Here is a 23,775-nt window from a genome sequence, read left to right on the forward strand (position 1 = left end):
CAAAGTTCACATAGTCGCGTATGATTAATCATTTAAAAAAAAAACGAGCAAAGGGGGGGGGGGGGATGGGGCGTACACACTTTACGTCCCCCTCTGGATCCGCCACTGCCTTCTGTTGTTGTCCATTTTGTCAAGTAGTAATCCTCAAAAGTATGTGTAGGTTATATGCTATTTTTATCAAGTTGATTATAGACACAGAATACATTTTATTATAATATTATTCCCCATTTCCATTCTCAATTTTATTAAGTCTCCTTCCATTATAACACAGGTCCACCAATAATACAACAAAAATGACAAATTAGTAGAAAAAAAGCGCTATGTTTTCATATTGCTTGAAGTGCAATATTCCAATAAAAATAAACTACTCACAAACCACTGATCTCAATATAATCAGCTAAAATACGGCAAGCTTTTTAGAAAAGCTATTACTTGTAAATAGTATAATCATCTATATATCCTCCGTATCATATTACATTAGCATGCCTTCTCTCTCTTTACCACCGCATGTTAAGGTAGTCACACACAAATATATTGAGAGCAGTAAAATTAGTTTTTAGAAACGATTTCGTCCTTTATTAGTCCCCCAAGGACGTTGAATTAATGTCCCCATCACATTTGAGTCCAGTACTACACAGATGTATATGCATACATAAATAAATATTACTTCTTAAAAAAGATTTTAAAGTCTTATGAACATTATGGAACTTCATATTTAACAAAAAATATAGATATCATGAAAGTAAAAATTTCAGCTGAATGAGAGTGTTCTGAGTAATTACTACTTTTATCACAAGTTTGCCAGTCAACATTGAGATTGTTAGTTTAAACACCCCTCTTGTGGATGCACTGACCTCTAACCTTAATGATCTTTATTGACTAGGAATGTCAGTTGTACTATTGAAGGTCATTGTTTTCTCTGGGCACTCCAGCTTCCTCTACCAATAAAAACTGGCCACCACGAAATAGCCTAAAAACATGCTTACAAGTGGCCTTAATTTAAACACCAAAAATCATAAATCAAATCGGCTGAATGATCATGTTGATTCTGATGCTATGTACATACCTTTTAATAGTTTAGAAACATAAATTTTAGGCTCAAACATAAACATGCATTTGTTACTCACATGTGGAAATGTTTTGCTATAATTATGATAATGTAAGAAAAGTTTGTGCAAATGTTACATGCTGGTTTAATTGAGAAGAGTTGTATAAGAAAAATCCTGGCTCACTTAAGCGTATACTGTTATTACTTTATTATTACATGATTTAATACATACATGTAAGTCAACTTCAGATTACAAATTTATAATGTAGTGGAACTAACTGTTATAATTTGAAGCTTGATTTACATATATTTATTTTCATCTTTTTTAGAAAGAAATTAATTTGAACAAGGCAAAAAGGTGCAGAGCAGATTGATATATACATTGAAGAAATGGATTTAGATCATATTGGAGATATACCCGTTAAAAGTAAGTTATTTAAGAGTTTTCATAGGCGGATCCAGGATGGGGGGTGGGTGCCTGGGACCCCCCTTTTGTTGGACAAATTTGGTCGCTTATATAGGGAATCACTGAAGCATGACTGAAGTGGGCCTCCCTAAGGTCAGTCAGCGGGACCCCTTACAAAAAGTTCTGGATCACCACTGGTTTTGTTATACCCCTGCTGTAGTTGAGGGGGAAGTAAGTTCTACCCTTGTTTGTATGTCTGTCTTAGGGGCGGATCCAGCCATTTTAAAAAAGGGGGCTTCCTAACCCAGGACAAAGGGGTTGGGGTTGTTACAACTACATGTCCCCATTCAAATGCATTGATTGTCCAAAAAAAGGGGGGTTCCAACTTTTAATTTTTTGGTCAAGGTAGTTTTTGATGAAGTTTAAGTCCCATCAACTTAACACAGCTAATATCATTCAAATTAGTTTTTATAAGTACATGTATCCCTGTGATGAGAGTTGTAACTGGGAACTTTATCAATGGAAAATTAAAACTGAATAGATTTTTAAGTCCTCGCATTCTTGAGAAAAATTAAAAAATCTTGAGAGCACCATGAGCACTGACACAAAAATTGAGAATGGTACACAATTAAAATTCTAAAATATATTGTATTTTAATTTTAGATAATTAACTCCCAACTTTAATCAAATGTTTTGATTTAGGAGGTGCAGATCTCATTGGTCCAAATTGACTCCATGATGAATTCTTGACTAAGTAAACATGTAAATGAAATAACAATAAACCATGTAATTAGTTTCATTATTGTCAACCTTTCTATATGTTCTAGCTGTTCTTTGCTCATTCTTTGTATGTAGACTATCAAAAGATACCCCCAAAAAATAGAAACAATGGCCGTCTTTCCCTTAGAGCCCTTCAGCTCTTTAATCTTTTTTGAGAGGGGGGGGGTCTATTTTTTTTTTTGAGAGGGGGTTCTGGACCGAGATTCTTCTTATCGTTATGTCAGAATCCTTTATCCTGCTTATCGTTTGGTCAGATTACTGTATCAGGCTTCTTTTTGTCATAATAGCGCATGTAATTTCCACTGTCCAGCCCTACATCTTTTCTCCTATTCATGCTAAATTATTTGACTTTCATGTGTCTCATTTAAAAAAAAACGGTGAATCCTGCATCATGCTTGACCTCATTGATACCCTCTTTAGGGCAACAAGTGTCACCTGGTACGAGAGTAACAAAATTGGCTTAAGGATGTACTTAGGTGAGGTTTTGGAATTTGTGTCAAATGTTCGGACTCCTTGGTGTTTTTCCATTCAATACAATGTAAAATATTTTGCCCCATAATACCCATGGATTTATTTTTTCATATATGACTTAATATCTCATGAAAGGTCATTTACCAAAATTTTATAGGATTCTTGATTTTCTTTCTTCTGTTTTGAGACCCAAATAAAACAAATGCAAATATAAGGTAAAAGTACGAGTCAGCCTTTTCCCGCCATATTTTAAATCTTGAATATCAGAAAAGGAAGTCCATGATCTATCAATATTTTTAGCTTATCTCTGTGTATAATGTATAACCATGATAACAGATACTGATCAGCATGTTGAAAACTGATGATGTTGACCTGTTGATGTAATTATAGCTATTGATATTTTTTAAAAAGCAAATAAGTAAAGAACATTAAAATTTTGTCAGGAACTATAGACCCGAGTAGATGTCCAGAAACCTTATTTGCTGAATATTTTTAAGATTTAGTCCTGTTAAATAACAACCAAACAATATAGTTCCCTACATAAGATTACTTTTAGAAATGTTCAGCATGCTGAATGTTCTGTGTATTTTTTAGCCTGTCATCTGGTCATAGGGAGATTTACATGTATTTAACATCAAATAGTAGATATATACATTTCATGCATTTGTACAATTTGGTTACTGTAAATGTATTAATGATATATATATAAATGTATGTATACACTAGTGCAACCCTCAATTACTGTATTTGACATATATATAATTGTTAATTCATAGCTATTATTTGAGAATAAGAATTACTGAATAGTACAATTACGCCAATCTATGATTTAAGCCAAGAATTTTTTCCCTTACAGCCAGCTGCACTGTATTATGAATTGAAACATATTTTTTTCTTTCTTTATTTAGGTTATTTAAACGACATGACCTGGGATCCAACAGGTATTTATATATGTTTATATGATGAGTATTAAATTTTCTGTTTGAAATAGTTTGTGACATCAGAACAGATAAAATTGAGAAAGGAAATGGGGAATGTGTCAAAGCCACAACAACCGACCATAGAGCAGACAACAGCCGAAGGCCACCAACGGGTCTTCAATGTAGCGAGAAATTTCCGCACCCGTAGGCGTCCTTCAGCTGGCCCCTTAAAAATATGTATACTAGTACGTACAGTGATAATGGACGTCATTCTAAACTCCAAATTATACACAAGAAACTTAAATTAGAAATCATACAAGACTTTACTACTTTTTAGCTAACCTGGCTTTTCTCATCACTTGGTGTCCTTCATCGTCAGTTAACGTTCGTCGTCATTTACTTTTACAGAAATCTTCTTCTCTGAAACTACTGGGCTAAATTAAACCAAACTTAGCCACAATCATCATTGGGGTATCTAGTTTAAAAATTGTGTCATGTGACTCCGCCAAATTTAAACTGTTACCAACCAAAGTGGCCACCTGACTGCTTAAAATAGAACATAGGGGTAATATGTAGATTTTGGCATATATCTCTGAAACCAAAGCATTTAGAGCAAATCTGACAGGGGTAAAAATGTTAATCAGGTCAAGCAAGATCTATCCGATGAATCCTTGGGTTGCTGCCCTGAATTGGTAATTTTAAAGAAATTTTGCAGTTTTTGGTTATTATCTCAAATATGTAAACATCAATATTGTTCTGAAAAGTTAAAGATCTACAAATAAGTCAACATGACCAAAATGGTCAGTTGACCCCTTTAGGAATAATTGCCCTGTATAGTCAACAATTTTTTGTTAATTTTTAACTCACCTGGACCGAAGTATTAATATAGATAGAGATAAACTGTAATAAACAGCAATAATGTACAGCAAAGTAAGAGCTACAGATAAGTCAACATGACCAAAGTGGTCAATTGACCCCTTAAGGAGTTATTGCCCTTTATAGTCAATTTTGTGCTCACCTGGCCTAAAAGGCCAAGTGAGCTTTTCTCATCACTTGGCGTCCGTCGTCGTCCGTCATCTGTCGTCTGTCGTTGTCGTTAACTTTTACAAAAATCTTCTCCTCTGAAACTACTGAGCCAAATTAAACCAAACTTGGCCACAATCATCATTGGGATATCTAGTTTAAAAAATGTGTCCGGTGACCCGGCCAACCATCCAAGATGGCCGCCATGGCTAAAAATAGAACATAGGGGTAAAGTGCAGTTAGAACTCAAAAACCATTTAAAGCATTTAGAGCAAATCTGACATGGGGTAGAATTGTTAAACAGGTGAAGATCTATCGACCCTGAAATTTTCAGATGAATCGGATAACCCGTTGTTGGGTTGCTGCCCCTGAATTAGTAATTTTAAGGAAATTTTGCTGTTTTTGGTTATTATCTTGAATATTATTATAGAAAGAGATAAACAGTAAACAGCAATAATGTTCAGCAAAGTAAGATTTACAAATAAGTCAACATGACTGAAATGGTCAGTTGACCCCTTTAGGAGTTATTGCCCTTTATAGTCAATTTTTAACCATTTTTCGTAAATCTTAGTAATCTTTTACAAAAATCTTCTCCTCTGAAACTACTGGGCCAAATTAATCCAAACTTGGCCACAATCATCTTTTGGGTTAGTAGTTTGAAAAATGTGTCCGGTGACCCGGCCATCCAACCAAGATGGCCACCATGGCTAAAAATAGAACATGGGGTAAAATGCAGTTTTTGGCTTATAACTCAAAACCCAAAGCATTTAGAGCAAATCTGACATGGGGTAAAATTGTTTATCAGGTCAACATTTATCTGCTCTGAAATTTTTAGATGAATCGGACAACCCGTTGTTGGGTTGCTGACCATGAATTGTTAGTTTTAAGGAAATTTTGCTGTTTTTGGTCATTATCTTGAATATTATTATTGATAGAGATAAACTGTAAACAACAATAATGTTCAGCAAAGTAAGATTTACAAATAAGTCAACAGGACCGAAATGGTCAATTGACCCCCTTAGGAGTTATTGTTCTTTATAGTCAATTTTTAACAATTTTCATAAAATTTGTAAATTTTTACTAACATTTTCCACTGAAACTAATGGGCCAAGTTCATTATAGATAAAGATAATTTTAAGCAGCAAGAATGTTCAATAAAGTACGTAAGATGTACAAACACATCACCATCACCAAAACACAATTTTGTCATGAATCCATCTGCTTCCTTTAATATTCACATAGACCAAGGTGAGCGACACAGGCTCTTTAGAGCCTCTAGTTAACAATTTTCATAAATTTTGTAATTTTTGTAAATTTTTAGAAAATATTTGCCACTGTCACTTCTGGACCAATTTGATTATGCCTATAATAACATATTGTTTGTTTCCCCAATCCCGACCGACCTTGCATAAACGGTGCTACTCATAAAATTTTATTGTCCAAACTTAGTCATTCATTCAAGATGTTCAGGCTTGCCGCATCTTCCGATACTATTCAGGATTTTTGGAAAATATATTTTACCAAAATTTTGATCTGCCCATTTCTACCTAGACTCACTATTTTTTTTAAAATTTTGTGACAAGTAGACAGTGCCATAAGACAAACTCTTCTGAGACTGTATGACCTTGTTGCCATCATGTGTAGTTATTGTACCAAATTTTGATACAACCTTTTAAGGCATGTTATCGGCAAGTTTGTTCTAAGGATTTTTGTCGAGCCTGCAACTGTTGTTGCAGAAAGCTCGACATATTGATAGTGATCTGGTGGCGGCAGTGTTAATTAACTTCTTAAACGATTTATATTTAAGAAGGTGGAAGACCTGGATGCTTCATACTTTGAATATCGATGCCTCATGTTACAAAGTTTCTGTCGGTCACATGTCCAATGTCCTTGACCTCATTTTCATGGTGGTCCAGTCCATATCTCAGATACTTTAAGCAATATAGGTCTAGTATATTCAGTGTATGGAAGGACTGTAAGGTGTACATGTCCAACTGGCAAGTGTCATCTGACCTTGACCTCATTTTCATGGTTCAGTGGTTATAGTTCAGTGTTTGTGTTTTGGTCTGTTTTTCTTATATTACACATGTATATGCAATATGTCTACTATATTTGGTATATGGAATTCGAATGATTGAAAGGTGTAAATGTCTAGTTGGCAGGTGTGATCTGACCTTGACCTCAGTTTAAGGTTTAGTGGTCAAAGTTTAGTTTTTGAGTTTTTTTTTTTCTAATACTAATTGCAATAGGTCAACTATTTGGTGTATAGAAATATTTTATGATCTATTTGTCAGTTGTGCAGGTTTTATTTGACCTTGATCTCATTTTCACGGTTCATTGCTTTGTGTTAAGTTTTTGTGTTTTGGTCTGTTTTTCTTAAACTATAAGCAATCTAGCTCAACTATATTTGTTGTATGGATTGTATGGAAGAATTGTTAGCTGTACATGCCTGCCTGAAATGGTTCATATGACCTTGACCTCATTTTCATGGTTCATTGGTTTTATGTTTAGTTTTCTTGGTAAAGTTTATGTGACAGTTGTAATTAAGCTTTATATTTAGGACTATCAACATAATATCAATGAATAGTAAAGAAGGCGAGACATTTCAGCGTGTGCACTCTTGTTTTTGTAAAGGTATTCAACTCTTGTAATTGGTAGACTTTTTGCCATTTTGGTGTAATATATACCACCATTGAGTTTCCCCTAAATATTATCCTTGTTAAAGGTAAGGTCTGATATTGGCCTCAAATTTCAGGTTCATCTTACGAAAGATATTTGACATTTTTATGCCCCACCTACGATAGTAGAGGGGCATTATGTTTTCTGATCTGTGCGTTCGTTCGTTCGTCCGTCCGTCCGTTCGTCCGTCCGTCCGTTCGTCCGTCCGTCCGTTCGTTCGTTCGTTCGTTCGTTCGTCCGTCTGTCCCGCTTCAGGTTAAAGTTTTTGGTTGAGGTAGTTTTTGATGAAGTTGAAGTCCAATCGACTTCAAACTTGGTACACATGTTCCCTATGATATGATCTTTCTAATTTTAATGCCAAATTAGAGATTTTACCCCAATTTCACGGTCCACTGAACATAGAAAATGATAGTGCGAGTGGGGCATTCGTGTACTGAGGACACATTCTTGTTTAAACATTATTTAGTGTCTTTCAATTGAATCAAGCTTTAACATGAAAAAATCTATCAAATATGCCACAAAATGTCACTTTTCATATGGTTTTTGTCTAAAATGAAAGTGGCCGCATCCGTGTTCATCCTCAACCTATATAGCTTGTCAGAGCTCAGACATAAACAAGTCTTTTTTTATGCCCCACCTACAATAGTAGAGGGGCATTATGTTTTCTGGTCTGTGCGTCCGTTCGTCCGTCCGTCTGTCCCGCTTCAGGTTAAAGTTTTTGGTCAAGGTAGTTTTTGATGAAGTTGAAGTCCAATCAACTTGAAACTTAGTACACATGTTCCTTATGATATGATCTTTCTAATTTTAAAGCCAAATTAAACTTTTGACCCCAATTTCACTGTCCACTGAACATAGAAAATGAAAGTGCATGTTTCAGGTTAAAGTTTTTGGTCAAGGTAGTTTTTGATGAAGTTGAAGTCCAATCAACTTGAAACTTAGTACACATGTTCCCTATGATATTATCTTTCTAATTTTAATGCCTAATTATATTTTTTATCCAATTTCACGGTCCATTGAACATGGAAAATGATAGTGGGAGTGGGGCATCCGTGTACTTTGGACACATTCTTGTTGTTTTTGACTTAAAGAAGTCAAAACATGTATTTATTATAAAAATGTATTTTCAATTTTAGACTTATCTAAGTCAGAAAATGACAGACTTGTTTAGGTCTATTTATGTTGATGAAAAAACTTAATTTTACTTGGTGGCCAAAGTACACCACCTATGACAGCAAAAAGAGAGTTCTTGAGCTAGCTATATTTAATTGTCTAATTTAATATCCTTACTATACAGATGTTTTACCTCATTAAGTGTGGTTCCAGGTGGTTGCATTGTAAGGTTTATTAACATTATCTCTGATTTTTTAGACTCTCATTCATATTTTTCTTTAGAAGACAAAGCATTGTCTTTCAATGTTGTCATTATTTGATTTAGATGCATGACCTTTTTATAAATATGCGTTGGTCTTGAAGTTAACCAATTTTGTAGGAGTCGATAGTAAATGCAACTTTTTGATTCTGGTCAATTATTTCTTGCTTAACAATATTTGACTTATTAAAGTCGTATTTTGTCTTGCATTAAAGGAAGACAAATCCTAAAACTTACAAATTTAGTCCTCCACGAGTCAAAAGCAGATTCAGACTTATTTGTGTCTGAGCTCTGACTGACCTATGTTATGTACTATCATCAAATACAACTTTTAATTTCAATATTATGAATGAACACGAATGCGGCCACTTTCATTTAACACGGAAACTGTCTAAAATTTAACTAAAATACTATAATTGTGAAGATTTCAGTAATTTAGCACGACTTAATGATGCTAGTATACCTGATATATGTGCATTGTATTGTCAAAAACAGCCCATATTTATGTAGCAGAAGCATTCTACTTTCCAATAAATAGCTAAAAGATTACAGTTTCACAATTTTGTAAAACTGCTATATTTTGGGGCCAAAAAGGGGTCATACTGAACCTACTTCTTCGCACTTTTCAAAATATTGTGCAGAACTTATCTTTGTTTCATAATAAAGAATTGTCTTGAACATCTTAAGTAAAGTTTTATCCTGTCCAGTACTATAGACAATATTTTACATATCATTTCAATGCAAGTGGACATGACATACTATGATTTGGTGGTACAACATGTATTTCACCTGTTGTGCAGTTGAACATACTGTACAATCTTTTATTTATTCAACCACTTTTATGAGATTTAAACAATACATTAACTATCATAGTACAAGGACACATTGTGACACACAAATAAATTCCTCATTTATACGGTACTGATTTGAAAATAGTGCACATTTTGTTTCACTTATCACAGAATTTAATGATACTTCCACAGATTTTATGTTGTGCCTACTTAAAAAAAAACACTTTTATTTATAGATTTGGTAGTTGATGTTGAGGACAAAGTAAAAGATGTACATAATGTAGGACAAGAAGATAAGACAGGATTTCTGAATAAAAGCTACATGTATCAATTAGGTTTGTATCAAAATAAGTAAACTAACATTTCAATATGAATTTGTATTATGTCAGCACTTTAGTTAAACTGACAAAGTTTATTGTATATTGGTATCCCGTCATCGTCGTCTCATTGTTGTCAGTGTCGTCCAAAGACAACTAAACTTTAGTATAAGTAAATAGAAATCATTAAAAGTTTAATACCGGGTTTATAATCACTTAAGGAAGATTGATATTGGGGCCGGTTTCGGTCCCAATAGTTTAGAATTAGGGGCCAAAAACGGGCACAAATAAGCATTTTTCTTAGTTTTCGCACAAGAACTTTAGTATAAGTACGGTAAATAGAAATCAATGAAATTCAAACACAAGGTTTGTGACTACAAAAAGATTTGGATTGATTTTGGGAGAGTTGGTCCAAACAATTTAGGAGTTAGGGGCCAAAAGGGTCCAAATGACCTCTGCAGTCATATCAAGCTGCGCACTGCAGAGCATCCTGTTTTAGCAAAGTGTTTTGATTTTTTTCAGTCCAGTGAGTATTGATGTGCAATTTGTTACACGATGGTACCATATAGCAGGTTTTTTTTGCTGGTGTATAATTTCACGATTATTATTGAATAAGGTATTTTGGGCAGATTCAAAACCATTATCAACCTTTGCATGTACACTATTAAAATTTGAGGAATTTTATTTTGGCGATTTTGTTATATCTGCAAAAAATTTACACCCCATCAAAATAACCAGCTATACAGTATACATACTATTTTATTTGATCCAAATTAACATACCTGTCATGTAGGGCTGTTTTGGAAAATAGTTATGACTCCAATTACATCATCATGATCATGTACTATATATGTTTACTGAAAATAAGAATGGGAAACAAGCACATGAGGCATGTAGTCTTTTGAACTATTCTTATGTTTTACACTTTTTTGTATTTTACTAATAAATTATACATGTTGAATGAACTTTTAAAATTTTCTTTGAATTCATGGTAGAAATTTATGTCAAGATGTTATAATAAACATGATTTATAGACCATAGACTTACCATTACTTTGATTTGGAATTTTCTTCATGAGTTTCAATTGACTAATCATAGAACTACTGCATCTACTGCAGGGGTTGTTATCTTGTTTCAGATTTATATACCATAAATATATAACTTCATACAAACTCACAATCCCTATTAACCTTCTATAGAATAATGAAATTTGATTAATAATTTTTATCATGTATAGTTTGTTTGTTTTTTAATTTCAGAAGTCAATTTGACTGTAAAGTCAGATTTATTTAGTTGCAAGCAAAATCCATCTGTGGATGTTGTGGCCAATTTCATAGATGTTATGTGGAAGCAGGAAGATCAGAAAAAATGTCTGCCAACATTTTGCAATCTTAAAGTTTCCCAGTTTGAAATGGGTTTGAATGAAGGTAACTAGATTTAAGTTAAATACAATTTTCAGATCATGTCTGTATTTTGACCATACGATACAATAACGACCACCAATAAATGTTCTGATAACTGCCTTTTCTGGCTAGAGTGGCAGCAGTGTTGACAATTTATTAGTTTGTGATCAGGCCTAGTTTATGGTTAACCACAAATTGTAGGTCAATCATATTTTGCCTGAAGTTGTATTAGCATTTGCTCATCTCATTTCCATGGAGATTAGTTGGCCCTGTCCCCTCAGTCATGGTCTATTGACTTTGAAACTTTTGCTTATTTTACACGTATTAATTTGTGGTTAGGTCAGTTTATAGGGAACCACTAGTGGTAGGTCAATGATATTTTGCATGCAGTCCCGCCATCATTCAAATATCTTCCGCCATCCTCAAATAACCGTGCCATCGTTAAATTGTCTACTGCCATCATTCAAATTTGTTTTTCATTTTTTATAGCCTGATGCTATATTTATATGCTCCATTTATTATGCCCCATTTATGGGCGTTATGACATCTGGTCTGTGCGTCCGTTCGTCCTGCTTCAGGTTAAAGTTTTTTTCTTGAGGTAGTTTTTGATGAAGTTGAAGTCCAATCAACTTGAAACTTAGTTAACATGGTGCCTATGATATAATCTTTCTAATTTTAATGCCAAATTAGAAATTTTATACCATTTTCACAGTCCATTGAACATAGAAAATGATAGGGCAGATGGGGCATTCGTGTACTTGGGACACATTCTTGTTAAGCAATTATAATCAATTGGATGTAATTGCATAACCCTTAGGCTCTTTGTATTATAATCCAATCGGTGCATTACATTTGCGCGCATTACCACTACATTTGCGCGCAAAAATCATTACGTTTGCGCGCAGCTTTTGATTACAATTGCGCGCATTTTTTTGACAGGTAAACCCAGGTAAAATACAGGTATTAATAATACTTATTTATTTATGATTTGTTCAATTATTTACCCTGCTCACCAACGATGAGGTGGAAGTGGGATTTCGAGCAAGATAATTCCGTTTTATTTTGCACAAGCACTAAATCCTAGAAATCTATACAGATAAAATTGTAAAATGCTTAAACATAGCTAATCTTAAAAAAGGTAAAGGTATAATTGATAAATTCATTACTTCACATGTTGTTACGTGCCGAAACTCCATGTTTGTGCCTTGGTGTAACTTTAAAAAAATAACTTAAATTATTTACTAATTTTAAAAACGATCACTATTCATTGAAACACTTTTTATTCTGAAACATTCGCAATGAAGTTACATGTATGTCTTAAGCTATACTACGGAGTTTATAATGCTCACTTTAAAATTTGTTTTACAATTTTATATGAACAAATTATAATTTAAATTAAGAAATATTTTCAAAATTAATAATTGATAGTCATGTTTAATATGAAACTGAAAAATATATATAGTCAATTGTAATTTAATTTAAATTTTTACCTGAATTTACCTGTAAAATAAATGCGCGCAAATGTAATCAAAAGCTGCGCGCAAACGTAAAACATTTTAATCCCCAAATGCGCGCAAACGTAGTGCGCCCAATCCAATACAGTTCTAACGCCTGAGGGATATCCGGATTAAGATGGCTAATCACTTGTACAGGTACATCAACAAACCTGACTGAATAACACTTTCTGAAGATAGACGATTTATCGAATTATTCAACTAAGTTTCAGCAAAAGCTAATAATAATTTAGATTAAATAAATAAAATTATAATCCAGTTACAAAGTTAACAGTTTAACAAGTTGAGCACATGATTTTATACTGACTTAAGTAATCAGCATCCCCTTTTTAAGAAGTACAAAATAAGACGTAAAACATTAACATTATTTCATTGCAAATAACTGGAGTACTGCTGTAGCAATAATATAGAATTACTTTAAAAGTTAAAAAATTAACACTTAAATATTTACTGTGAAGAAACATCATATCTTAATTTTGAATTAATTTTTTGTAGTTTACAGTCAAATTGATACATCCGCGTCTCAGGTTTACATTCAGACTTGACGGATGAATGTTGCATATCATTAATGTGCTAAATAAAGACATTAAATACCTTGTCAATGTTTGTCCAACAAATGTCTTCAACCTTTTACATAACCCGTACTAATCGTTTTGTTGTTGCAAATCAGCAGTAGCGGTGATGTGTTCATTACTTCTGATTATTACAATGTCAATGAAAAATAAGCTTTACATGATTTTTAAACCTAACAAAACTTATGTTTAAGTGTATAAATCTCTCTTTCAATGAAATGCTATGAAACTCATACACAGTGCTTATTACAACAAAACAGAGAGAGTACAAATTAAGGTCACTTTTGCCGTTGTTGAGTTATGTCTCTTTATAATCTTCAATAAACATGATAAATGCATCATCTATGTCCCATGGACAAATTGCCCATTTATTTTTCCCTCTTTAGTGATTTTTTATAGCATAAATTAAAGAAGATAGAAAGGCAAAAGTTTCCATTCTGTGTTTTTTGTAGACTTGTAATAAAATTCACCAATTTAATTTTGAATCAATATTGAAATATAGAAAATATAGAAAAATGGGTTGAACTGACCTCCAAACGACCAATCATTCTGTAATGAGGAATAATCAAATTTTGGTACTTGAAGCTATTTGTGTACGGTCATTATACATTATGAATTGAAGTTCACATGAATACAGATTTAATGAGGTCAAATTATTCACTTGCAAGTGAACAATTCATAATCAATGTTTTTTTTAGCTTATTTTACAAAATTGAGCCATTTTGGCTGCTCAAAGTGAATTATTATTTCACTATTTGCATTTCATTAATAATTGAGCAAAAAAAATAAAAATTGAATTTTTAAAATATCTCGTAGCTAGTTCCCCTTTAACCTTTTATAGAATAATTAATAAGAAGACTGTAATAATGTACAATTTGCATGTTGTTTTTTTTTTTCAGATGTCAATTTGACTGTAAAGTCAGATTTATTTGGTTGCAAGCAAAATCCATCTGTGGATGGTGTAGCCAATTTCATAGATGTTATGTGGAAGCAGGAAGATCAGAAAAAATGTCTGCCAACATTTTGCAATATTAAAGTTTCCAAGTTTGAAATGGGTTTGAATGAAGGTAACTAAAGTTAAGTTAAATACAATTTTCAGATCGTGTCAGTATTTTGACCACATGATACAATAATGACCACCAATTAATGTAAGGTCTTTCCTAATTGAAATATATAAAATATACATAGTTTTACATGGTTAATCTTATGCAGTGTTCCAGTCTTTCCAAAATAAAAGGGTGAGCTGCCCTTGGTGCCCTTATCCCCATGCTTCTGCCCTTAAAATAAAAAAAATGCATCTAGTTATCAAATTACATGCATATCGTATTTCCTTGTGGTAAATGTGTTATCTTATTGTATAACACTCTTATTAATTGACAATGGCATAAAGCTTAATATCTCGGATTGGGCAATTCATCACCTGAGTCACTTATTCATTGTTATTGTTTACTGCTTATTAATTGATTAATGATCATTGAACAAATACTAAGTATTTAATGCAGAACGAAAATATCCACATGTAAGTCAAAGTAGTTTCAACTACTGAAACCATTCGCCAAATTTGTGTAGATCGTCATGAAAAAATATTTTTTTACATTAAATATGATAAGACAGGTGGATAGGTCTTTATACGACTGCAAAAAATTCACTTCATATAATGCTATCATGTTGCAATTGTAGTCCGAAAAAAACATTGGGTTTCTGACTAAAAATTTAGCAGGGTCAAATAGGGGTTAAAAACAAGCATGTTTGTAGTTTCTGGACAATAATTTATTAGCATTGACAAAACTCATTTCCATGGAGTTTGTTTAGCCCTGTACCTTCAGTCATGGTTCATGATCGTTCATTGACTTTGAATATTTGAAAAACTTACCTATATTGCTCTTTTGATTCCAACATTTGCATTATCCAAATGATAAAAAGGTGAAACATATCTCTGTGTTTACAGTTTATTTGTTTAATAGTCATCTTAAGTCTGCCTCTGGGGGCGTGATTTTCCTGCTGTGGCGAAGACCCATTGCTGGCCATTTGCTGTTTTCTGCTCTTTGGTCGGATTGTTGTCCCTTTAAAACATTACCCTTTTCCATTCACAATTTGATTGTAGATATAAGTTATATAGTATTTTTTACGGATTTATAAAAATGGTAAATTTTTGCATTGCCTGTATACATATATATGATGAAAATCTGAGTGTATAGTTAAGTTATAAACAAAAAAGTGAGAAGACAATTCTTCATGTGCACTCATGTTTTTTTTACCTGAGATTAATTCACCTATATTGGGATAGATGGTAATTGAAGAGGTGATATTCATGATATTGATTGGTTGCCTGTACGATCCTGTAGTCTATATTTATAAACAAATTTTAATTCATTTTTCAGGTTTCTGCAAGGTTGAAACATACCAGATCATTCAACGTGTTGGATGTGGGCAGAATAAGGAAGAAGAAAAAGTATTAGATTGGAATAAAAAAGACCCTGATAAAATGAACAAAATAAAAACAAGCACACTGAACAAGACAAAATATGGTAGGTTTTTGGATTTTTCATATTTTCATCATTAGAAATATGTTTAATTAAAGATAAATTATTAAATATTGTTCTGCTTTGACCTTATTTTACTATGATCATAGATTACAAAATTATTTCTATCTATGAGTTTCAAACACATCATGAAATTTTATTGTTGAGCCTGCAACATTTATGTTACAAAATAGAGACATAGCAATCCTATATTCTAGATCTGCATCATCAGCATTTAGGTTCTGTCTGTGGTTACGGTTTTTTTGTACAACCGCATTTTTTTTCCTTCATATAATGCTTTGATGTCATTGTCAGAGTCTGGAGACACATTTAGTTTCCAGACATTAACCATGTTAACTTTAGTTTAAGTTAATGGATCTCTATGAAATTTCACCAATACCACAAAAGAAAGGTTATTGAGTTGAGGGTAATGGTACCAACAGTTTAGGAAAAAAAGGGCCAAAAACAATTCTTTTCATAGTTTCTGGACAATATCTTGTGTGTAAGTGTATGGATCTCTCTAACATTGTTTCATATCACAAAGGGCAGGGAAGGCTTTGATTGCCTCAAACATGCAGGATCGTAAGGGCAAAAATGGGGTAAAAAACAAGCATATTCTTGTTTCCAGACAATAACTTGTGTTAAAGTGTATAAATCTCTCTTTCAACCAAATGCTATGAAACTCATACACAGTGCTTATTACAAAAAACAGAGAGAGAGTACAAATTAAGGTCACTTTTGCCATTGTTGAGTTATGTCTCTTTATAATCTTCAATAAACATGATAAATGCATCATCTATGTCCCATGGACAAATTGCCAATTTATTTTTCCCTCTTTAGTGATTTTTTATAGCATAAATTAAAGAAGATAGAAAGGCAAAAGTTTCCATTCTGTGTTTTTTGTAGACTTGTCCTTAAATTCACCAATTTAATTTTGAATCAATATTGAAATATAGAAAATATAGAAAAATGGGTTGAACTGACCTCCAAGCTACCCATCATTCTGTAATGAGGAATAATCAAATTTTGGTACTTGAAGCTATTTGTGTACGGTCATTATACATTATGAAATTTTCACTTAAGGGGGCTCGCAGGTCTAAATCTTTTTTTTTATTTAATATAGGATTTCTCTATTTTTCTATAAATGAACTTTATCTTATACTTAATAGAAAAATGAAATAAAAAAATGGGGTCACCGTTCATTTACGCTCACAATCTGCCTTCTAAAGAAGCATACATTTTTGTTAATGTCCTTTTTTTCTGTTGAACTAATAGAAGAAATAGTGGTAATATCGAAATAAAAAAAGAACTAAATTACAGAAATCTCTTAAATTTTAAATCATTTAGTTTATGTACAATTATTCGAAAACAACAGTAAAAAATATAGGTTACCGATGAGTTAAAAAAGATATTTCAATTTTATGCCAAAAAATGGCATTTTTGCACCAAAGGGAGATAATTTGGAGCTTTTTCAATGATATCTACATTTTAAAAATCACCTGGGGCCAACAAGAATTGATTTTTTGGAATAATTTTTATACGACCGCAAAATTTGAAAAATTTTTCGTCGTATATTGCTATCACGTTGGCGTCGTCGTCGTCGTCGTCGTCGTCCGAATACTTTTAGTTTTCGCACTCTAACTTTAGTAAAAGTGAATAGAAATCTATGAAATTTTAACACAAGGTTTATGACCACAAAAGGAAGGTTGGGATTGATTTTGGGAGTTTTAGTCCCAACATTTTAGGAATTAGGGGCCAAAAAGGGCCCAAATAAGCATTTTCTTGGTTTTCGCACTATAACTTTAGTTTAAGTAAATAGAAATCTATGAAATTTTGACATAAGGTTTATGACCACAAAAGAAAGGTTGGGATTGATTTTGGGAGTTTTGGTTCCAACAGTTTAGGAATTAGGGGCCAAAAAAGGGCCCAAATAAGCATTATTCTTGGTTTTCGCACAATAACTTTAGTTTAAGTAAATAGAAATCAATGAAATTTAAACACAATGTTTATGACCACAAAAGGAAGGTTGGTATTGATTTTGGGAGTTTAGGTCCCAACAGTTTAGGAATTAGGGGCCAAAAAGGGACCCAAATAAGCATTTTTTTTTGTTTTCGCACCATAACTTTAGTATAAGTAAATAGAAATCTATGAAATTTAAACACAAGGTTTATGACCATAAAAGGAAGGTTGGTATTGATTTTGGGAGTTTTGGTCCCAACAGTTTAGGAATAAAGGGCCCAAAGGGTCCAGATTTAAACTTTGTTTGATTTCATCAAAAATTGAATAATTGGGGTTCTTTGATATGCCGAATCTAACCGTGTATGTAGATTCTTAATTTTTGGTCCCGTTTTCAAATTGGTCTACATTAAGGTCCAAAGGGTCCAAAATTAAACTTAGTTTGATTTTAACAAAAATTGAATCCTTGGGGTTCTTTGATATGCTGAATCTAAAAATGTACTTAGATTTTTATACGACCGCAAATTTTGAAAAAATTTTCGTCGTATATTGCTATCACGTTGGCGTCGGCGTCGTCGTCGTCGTCGTCGTCGTCCGGCGTCCGAATACTTTTAGTTTTCGCACTCTAACTTTAGTAAAAGTGAATGGAAATCTATGAAATTTTAACACAAGGTTTATGACCACAAAAGGAAGGTTGGTATTGATTTTGGGAGTTTTGGTCCCAACATTTTAGGAATTAGGGGCCAAAAAGGGCCCAAATAAGCATTTTCTTGGTTTTCGCACTATAACTTTAGTTTAAGTTAATAGAAATCTATGAAATTTTGACACAAGGTTTATGACCACAAAAGAACGGTTGGGATTGATTTTGGGAGTTTTGGTCTCAACAGTTTAGGAATTAGGGGCCAAAAAAGGGCCTAAATAAGCATTATTCTTGGTTTTCGCACAATAACATTAGTTTAAGTAAATAGAAATCAATGAAATTTAAACACAATGTTAATGACTACAAAAGGAAGGTTGGTATTGATTTTGGGAGTTTAGTTCCCAACAGTTTAGGAATTAGGGGCCAAAAAGGGACCCAAATAAGCATTTTTCTTGGTTTTCGCACCATAACGTTAGTATAAGTAAATAGAAATCTATGAAATTTAAACACAAGGTTTATGACCATAAAAGAAAGGTTGGGTTTGATTTTGGGAGTTTTGGTCCCAACATAATAAGGGGCCCAAAGGGTCCAAAATTAAACTTTTGTTTGATTTCATCAAAATTGAATAATTGGGGTTCTTTGATATGCTGAATCTAACTGTCATGACTGTGTATGTAGATTCTTAACTTTTGGTCCCGTTTTCAAATTGGTCTACATTAAGGTCCAAAGGGTCCAAAATTAAACTTAGTTTGATTTTGACAAAAAATGAATCAGTTAGGTTCTTTGATATGCTGAATCTAAAAATGTACTTAGATTCTTGATTATTGGCCCAGTTTTCAAGTTGGTCCAAATCGGGGTCCAAAATTAAACTTTGTTTGATTTCATCAAAAATTGAATAAATGGGGTTCTTTGATATACCAAATCTAACTGTGTATGTAGATTCTTCATTTTTGGTCCTGTTTTCAAATTGGTCTACACTAAAGTCCAAAGGGTCCAAAATTAAACTTAGTCTGATTTTAACAAAAATTGAAATCTTGAAGTTCTTTGATATGCTGAATCCAAAAATGTACTTAGATTTTTTATTATGGGCCCAGTTTTCAAGTTGGTCCAAATCAGGATCTAAAATTATTATATTAAGTATTGTGCAATAGCAAGTCTTTTCAATTGCACAGTATTGCGCAATGGCAAGAAATATCTAATTGCACAATATTGTGAAATATCAAATTTTTTTTTAATTAGAGTTATCTTTCTTTGTCCAGAATAGTAAGCAAGAAATATCTAATTGCAAAATATTGTGCAATAGCAAGATTTTTTTTTAATTGGAGTTATCTTTCTTTGTCCAGAATCAACTTAAATCTTTGTTATATACAATATACAATGTATATTCACTTTTTACTACCAACTGATAAATTAAAATAATCTTTACCATTCAGTGATAACAAGCAGTTTTTTTACATCTTAATATTTTATGATGTATTTAAATGAGTAGTTATTGTTGCAAACTCCATTAGAAATTTTAATTGAGATTAGTTTTGGAATAAGGGAAAGGGGGATGTGATTAAAAAAATTGGGTTCAATTTTTCTCATTTGAAATTTCATAAATAAAAAAGAAAATTTCTTCAAACATTTTTTTGAGAGGATTAATATTCAACAGCATAGTGAATTGCTCTAAGAGAAACAAAAATTTTAAGTTCATTAGAACACATTCATTCTGTGTCAGAAACCTATGCTGTGTCAACTATTTAATCACAATCCAAATTTAGAGCTGAATCCAGCTTGAATGTTGTGTCCATACTTGCCCTAACCATTCAGGGTTCAACCTCTGCGGTCGTATAAAGCTACGCCCTGCGGAGCATCTGGTTTATTATTGGCCCAGTTTTCAAGTTGGTCCAAATCGGGGTCCAAAATTAAACTTTGTTTGATTTCATCAAAAATTGAATAATTGGGGTTCTTTGATATGCCAAATCTAACTGTGTATGTAGATTCTTAATTTTTGGTCCCGTTTTCAAATTGGTTTACATTAACGTCCAAAGGGTCCAAAATTAAACTAAGTTTGATTTTAACAAAAATTGAATTCTTGGGCTTATTTGATATGCTTTATCTAAATATGTACTTTGATTTTTGATTATGGGCCCAGTTTTCAAATTGGTCCAAATCAGGATTCCATATCAAGTATTGTGCAATAGCAAGAAATTTTCAATTGCACAGTATTGCACAATAGCAAGAAATATCTAATTGCACAATATTGTGCAATAGCAATTAATTTTCAATTGGAGTTATCTTTCTTTGTATAGAATAGTAGTTGATAATATATGTTGGAAATTTACCAGACATGACTACGATGTCATTTTCTATTTTTATTTGCCAATAACTTTATGTAAATAACTTCATTGGAAATTTGCCAATATAAAATGTTGCTGATGAAGCTTTTTTTCCTTATCTTATCTAAAATGTTTTTAGATAATGTATGTTGGACATTTGCCAGACATGACTATGATGTCATTTTCTATTTTTATTTGCCAATAACTTTATGTAAATAACTTCATTGGAAATTTGCCAATATAAAATGTTGCTGATGAAGTTTTTTTTATTGTTTTATACAATAAACAATGTATATTCACTTTTACTACCAACCAATCTTTACCATTCAGTGATAACAAGCACTTTATTTTACATTTTAATATCTTATGATGTATTTAAAAGAGTAGTTATTGTTGCAAACTCAAACTCCATTAGAAATTTGAATTGATATCAGTTTTGGAAAAAGGGAAACGGGGATGTGAAAAAAAGGGGGGGGGGTTTAAATTTTTCTCATTTCAGATTTCATAAATAAAAAGAAAATTTCTTCAAACATTTTTTTGAGAGGATTAATATTCAACAGCATAGTGAATTGCTCAAAGGCAAAAAAAAAACTTTTAAGTTCATTAGACCACATTCATTCTGTGTCAGAAACCTATGCTGTGTCAACTATTTAATTTTAGATTTAAAAAGTTTGAAGAAATCTTTAATTGATTTGTAAAATCTTGACATTTGTTTTGTGTAAAAAAAAAACATTTAATGTCAAAAATTTGATCACAATCCAAATTCAGAGCTGTATCACGCTTGAATGTTTTGTCCATACTTGCCCCAACTGTTCAGGGTTCGACCTCTGCGGTCGTATAAAGCTGCGCCCTGCGGAGCACCTGGTTGTACCATATGATAAAGTAACAACTACTCAAGGTAATAAATAAAATTTGTAATGAAAAATTAATGTTTAATTTTTTTCTGAAAATCTTATACCTGCGAGCCTCCTTAAGTCCTAACAACACTGTTATGAACATCATGTAATAAATGAGACAGATAACACATGTAATTATAAGTTAATTGTAAGTTTAATTATTTTCTTTCTAGGTATGATTTTAGTGCTACTATTGAGTGCTTTTTGTTCAGTTTCAAGTGCTACAAAAATAGGTATGTATACATTGCTACACTCAGTTTATAATGTTCAAGGCATAGGCCAGGTGGGCCTTTGGTTTTCAAATTTTAAAGGCCCACATGAAATTTTACAGGCCCCAAAATTTTTACCATTACTACAACGGGTTTGTGTCACAAACCAAACAAACCCTCTTGAAAATTTTGGAAAATTAAATGTAAAATCCTCCATTCTGAGGTACATTTTTGTATCTTGAGGTAAGTATAACTTATAAAAAATGCTGTTTTTTTTCCTAGGGCAAATGAAATATTCTCAATGTTTCCAATGTAAAATTATAACAGTTCTTTTGCTAAAAAAAAACTTTTTTCCATAAACTTGTACCATTTCAAGTAAAAAGACATTGAATTAGTAGTAAATTATTACTCAGGCCACGGTTTTTTAATTTGTTGGTTTACGGATTTTCCCCATGAAAAAGTCGGGTCGGTCGGTCGGGAAAGAAAAAGAAAAAAAATCATCTTTGAAGACAAAAAAATATGCAAAATCAATATATATTTCACCTTTCTAGCAATATGTTTGTTATGCTATTTTATCATCATTTAAGTTCGATGAAATATTATTGCTCATCTGTTATAAACTACGCATGACATTGTCTAGTAATTTACAGTAAAAAAAAAGGGGATGCACGGACAAAGACGAAATTAAATCATCATTTCAGAAACAAGAAAAATAGATTCGCGTAGCTCTTAATCAATTCCAGAAAACTTGGTAAATAATGATCTTCAAGCACGAAAACTGATAAAAGAAAAAATGCATAAACGTCGTACGAAAATAAGTTTCAACACACGTGTCAAAAACCTAATAGAATCGTCCACTGGAAAAACGATATCGGGTTAATCTGTTGTCTTGCATTCCCGTTTTTTTATCCAAATGAACGACATTTTTTTTATTACCTATAAAAACAAGAAAATTCCTAATGATTTGTTAATATTCAGTTCTTTAATTTGATGCCTTCACCCACATTTGGACAAGTCTATTTCTATGAGATGATGCATCTTACGGACTGATGACAAATAAGGTAAACGAACTTATTGTGTAATTGGTTTTAAACACAAGTTTCGTTCCGCAAAATTATTTGCGCAAACGACATTTCAAGGTCAGTTATAATTGATTTGTCTATATTTAGAAACGTAAACTGGAAGGTGGTTTTTTTTTCACACCAGAAAGTGTTGTCAATTTTGTTAGTGATTAAAATTTTGTTAGTGATTAATGCATTTCATTTCAGGAAAAAAATATTTTAATTATTTTTCAGGGATAATGCATTTGTTAAGGTCGGCGGGAATAAAAAAGCGTGAAAAGTGAATTTTATTTTTATTCTGCAAATCAGCAAAATCGGGTCGGCGGATCCGTAAACCAATAAATTAAAAAATCCTGGCCTCAACTTGGGGATTGTTACTTTGTAAGGGGAAAATTCCCTCCTTAGTGGATGTCCCCAACCAGTTTAAAATTATTCCTAATATTTTTTCATATTTTTTTTAGTCTTAACAAGGATTTGTATTTGTATGGTCTTATACATTAAAGTTAATTCTATGGTACTTCTTTTGGATCTCGAAGGGGCCTTCATTTCTGTATTATTTATTTTAAGTCCCCTACCGAAGAAGTCAAAGGGGACTTTTGGTTTGCACTCTGTCCTTCTGTCTGTCTGGCAAATCAGTTTTCCACACTTTTTTCTTTGTTCTTGAAGATATTGATTTGATATTTATATATAGTTTTATTATGACAAGTAATAGATCAAGTTATAATTTTGTTCCGGTATAATGATTTAGTCCAAAGTTATTGTCCATAAAAAAATTCCATATTTAATGTAAGAGTTCTATGTGTTAAACAATATTTGTGTACAAAGGGAGATAACATATTTTTTAAAAGACATTCTTTGATAATTTAATTTTGGATGT

General features: G+C 32.3%; 1 protein-coding gene across 1 annotated transcript in view; it reads left to right on the top strand.

Annotated features, from left to right (window-relative positions):
- Positions 1 to 442: 442 nt before the first annotated feature.
- The window catches only part of LOC143052588 (uncharacterized), a 32,600-nt gene continuing 9,267 nt past the window's right edge, over positions 443 to 23,775 (top strand). The window contains exons 1-7 of the mRNA XM_076225650.1: positions 443 to 1,475; positions 3,614 to 3,646; positions 9,724 to 9,822; positions 11,064 to 11,231; positions 14,193 to 14,360; positions 15,675 to 15,821; positions 21,802 to 21,861. Of these exons, the coding sequence (XP_076081765.1) occupies positions 1,439 to 1,475; positions 3,614 to 3,646; positions 9,724 to 9,822; positions 11,064 to 11,231; positions 14,193 to 14,360; positions 15,675 to 15,821; positions 21,802 to 21,861 (712 nt within the window). The 5' untranslated portion in view covers positions 443 to 1,438. The remainder of the gene's footprint in view (positions 1,476 to 3,613; positions 3,647 to 9,723; positions 9,823 to 11,063; positions 11,232 to 14,192; positions 14,361 to 15,674; positions 15,822 to 21,801; positions 21,862 to 23,775) is intronic.

This window comes from Mytilus galloprovincialis, chromosome 11, assembly GCF_965363235.1.
Source record: "Mytilus galloprovincialis chromosome 11, xbMytGall1.hap1.1, whole genome shotgun sequence".
NCBI classification, from domain to species: Eukaryota; Metazoa; Mollusca; class Bivalvia; order Mytilida; family Mytilidae; genus Mytilus; species Mytilus galloprovincialis.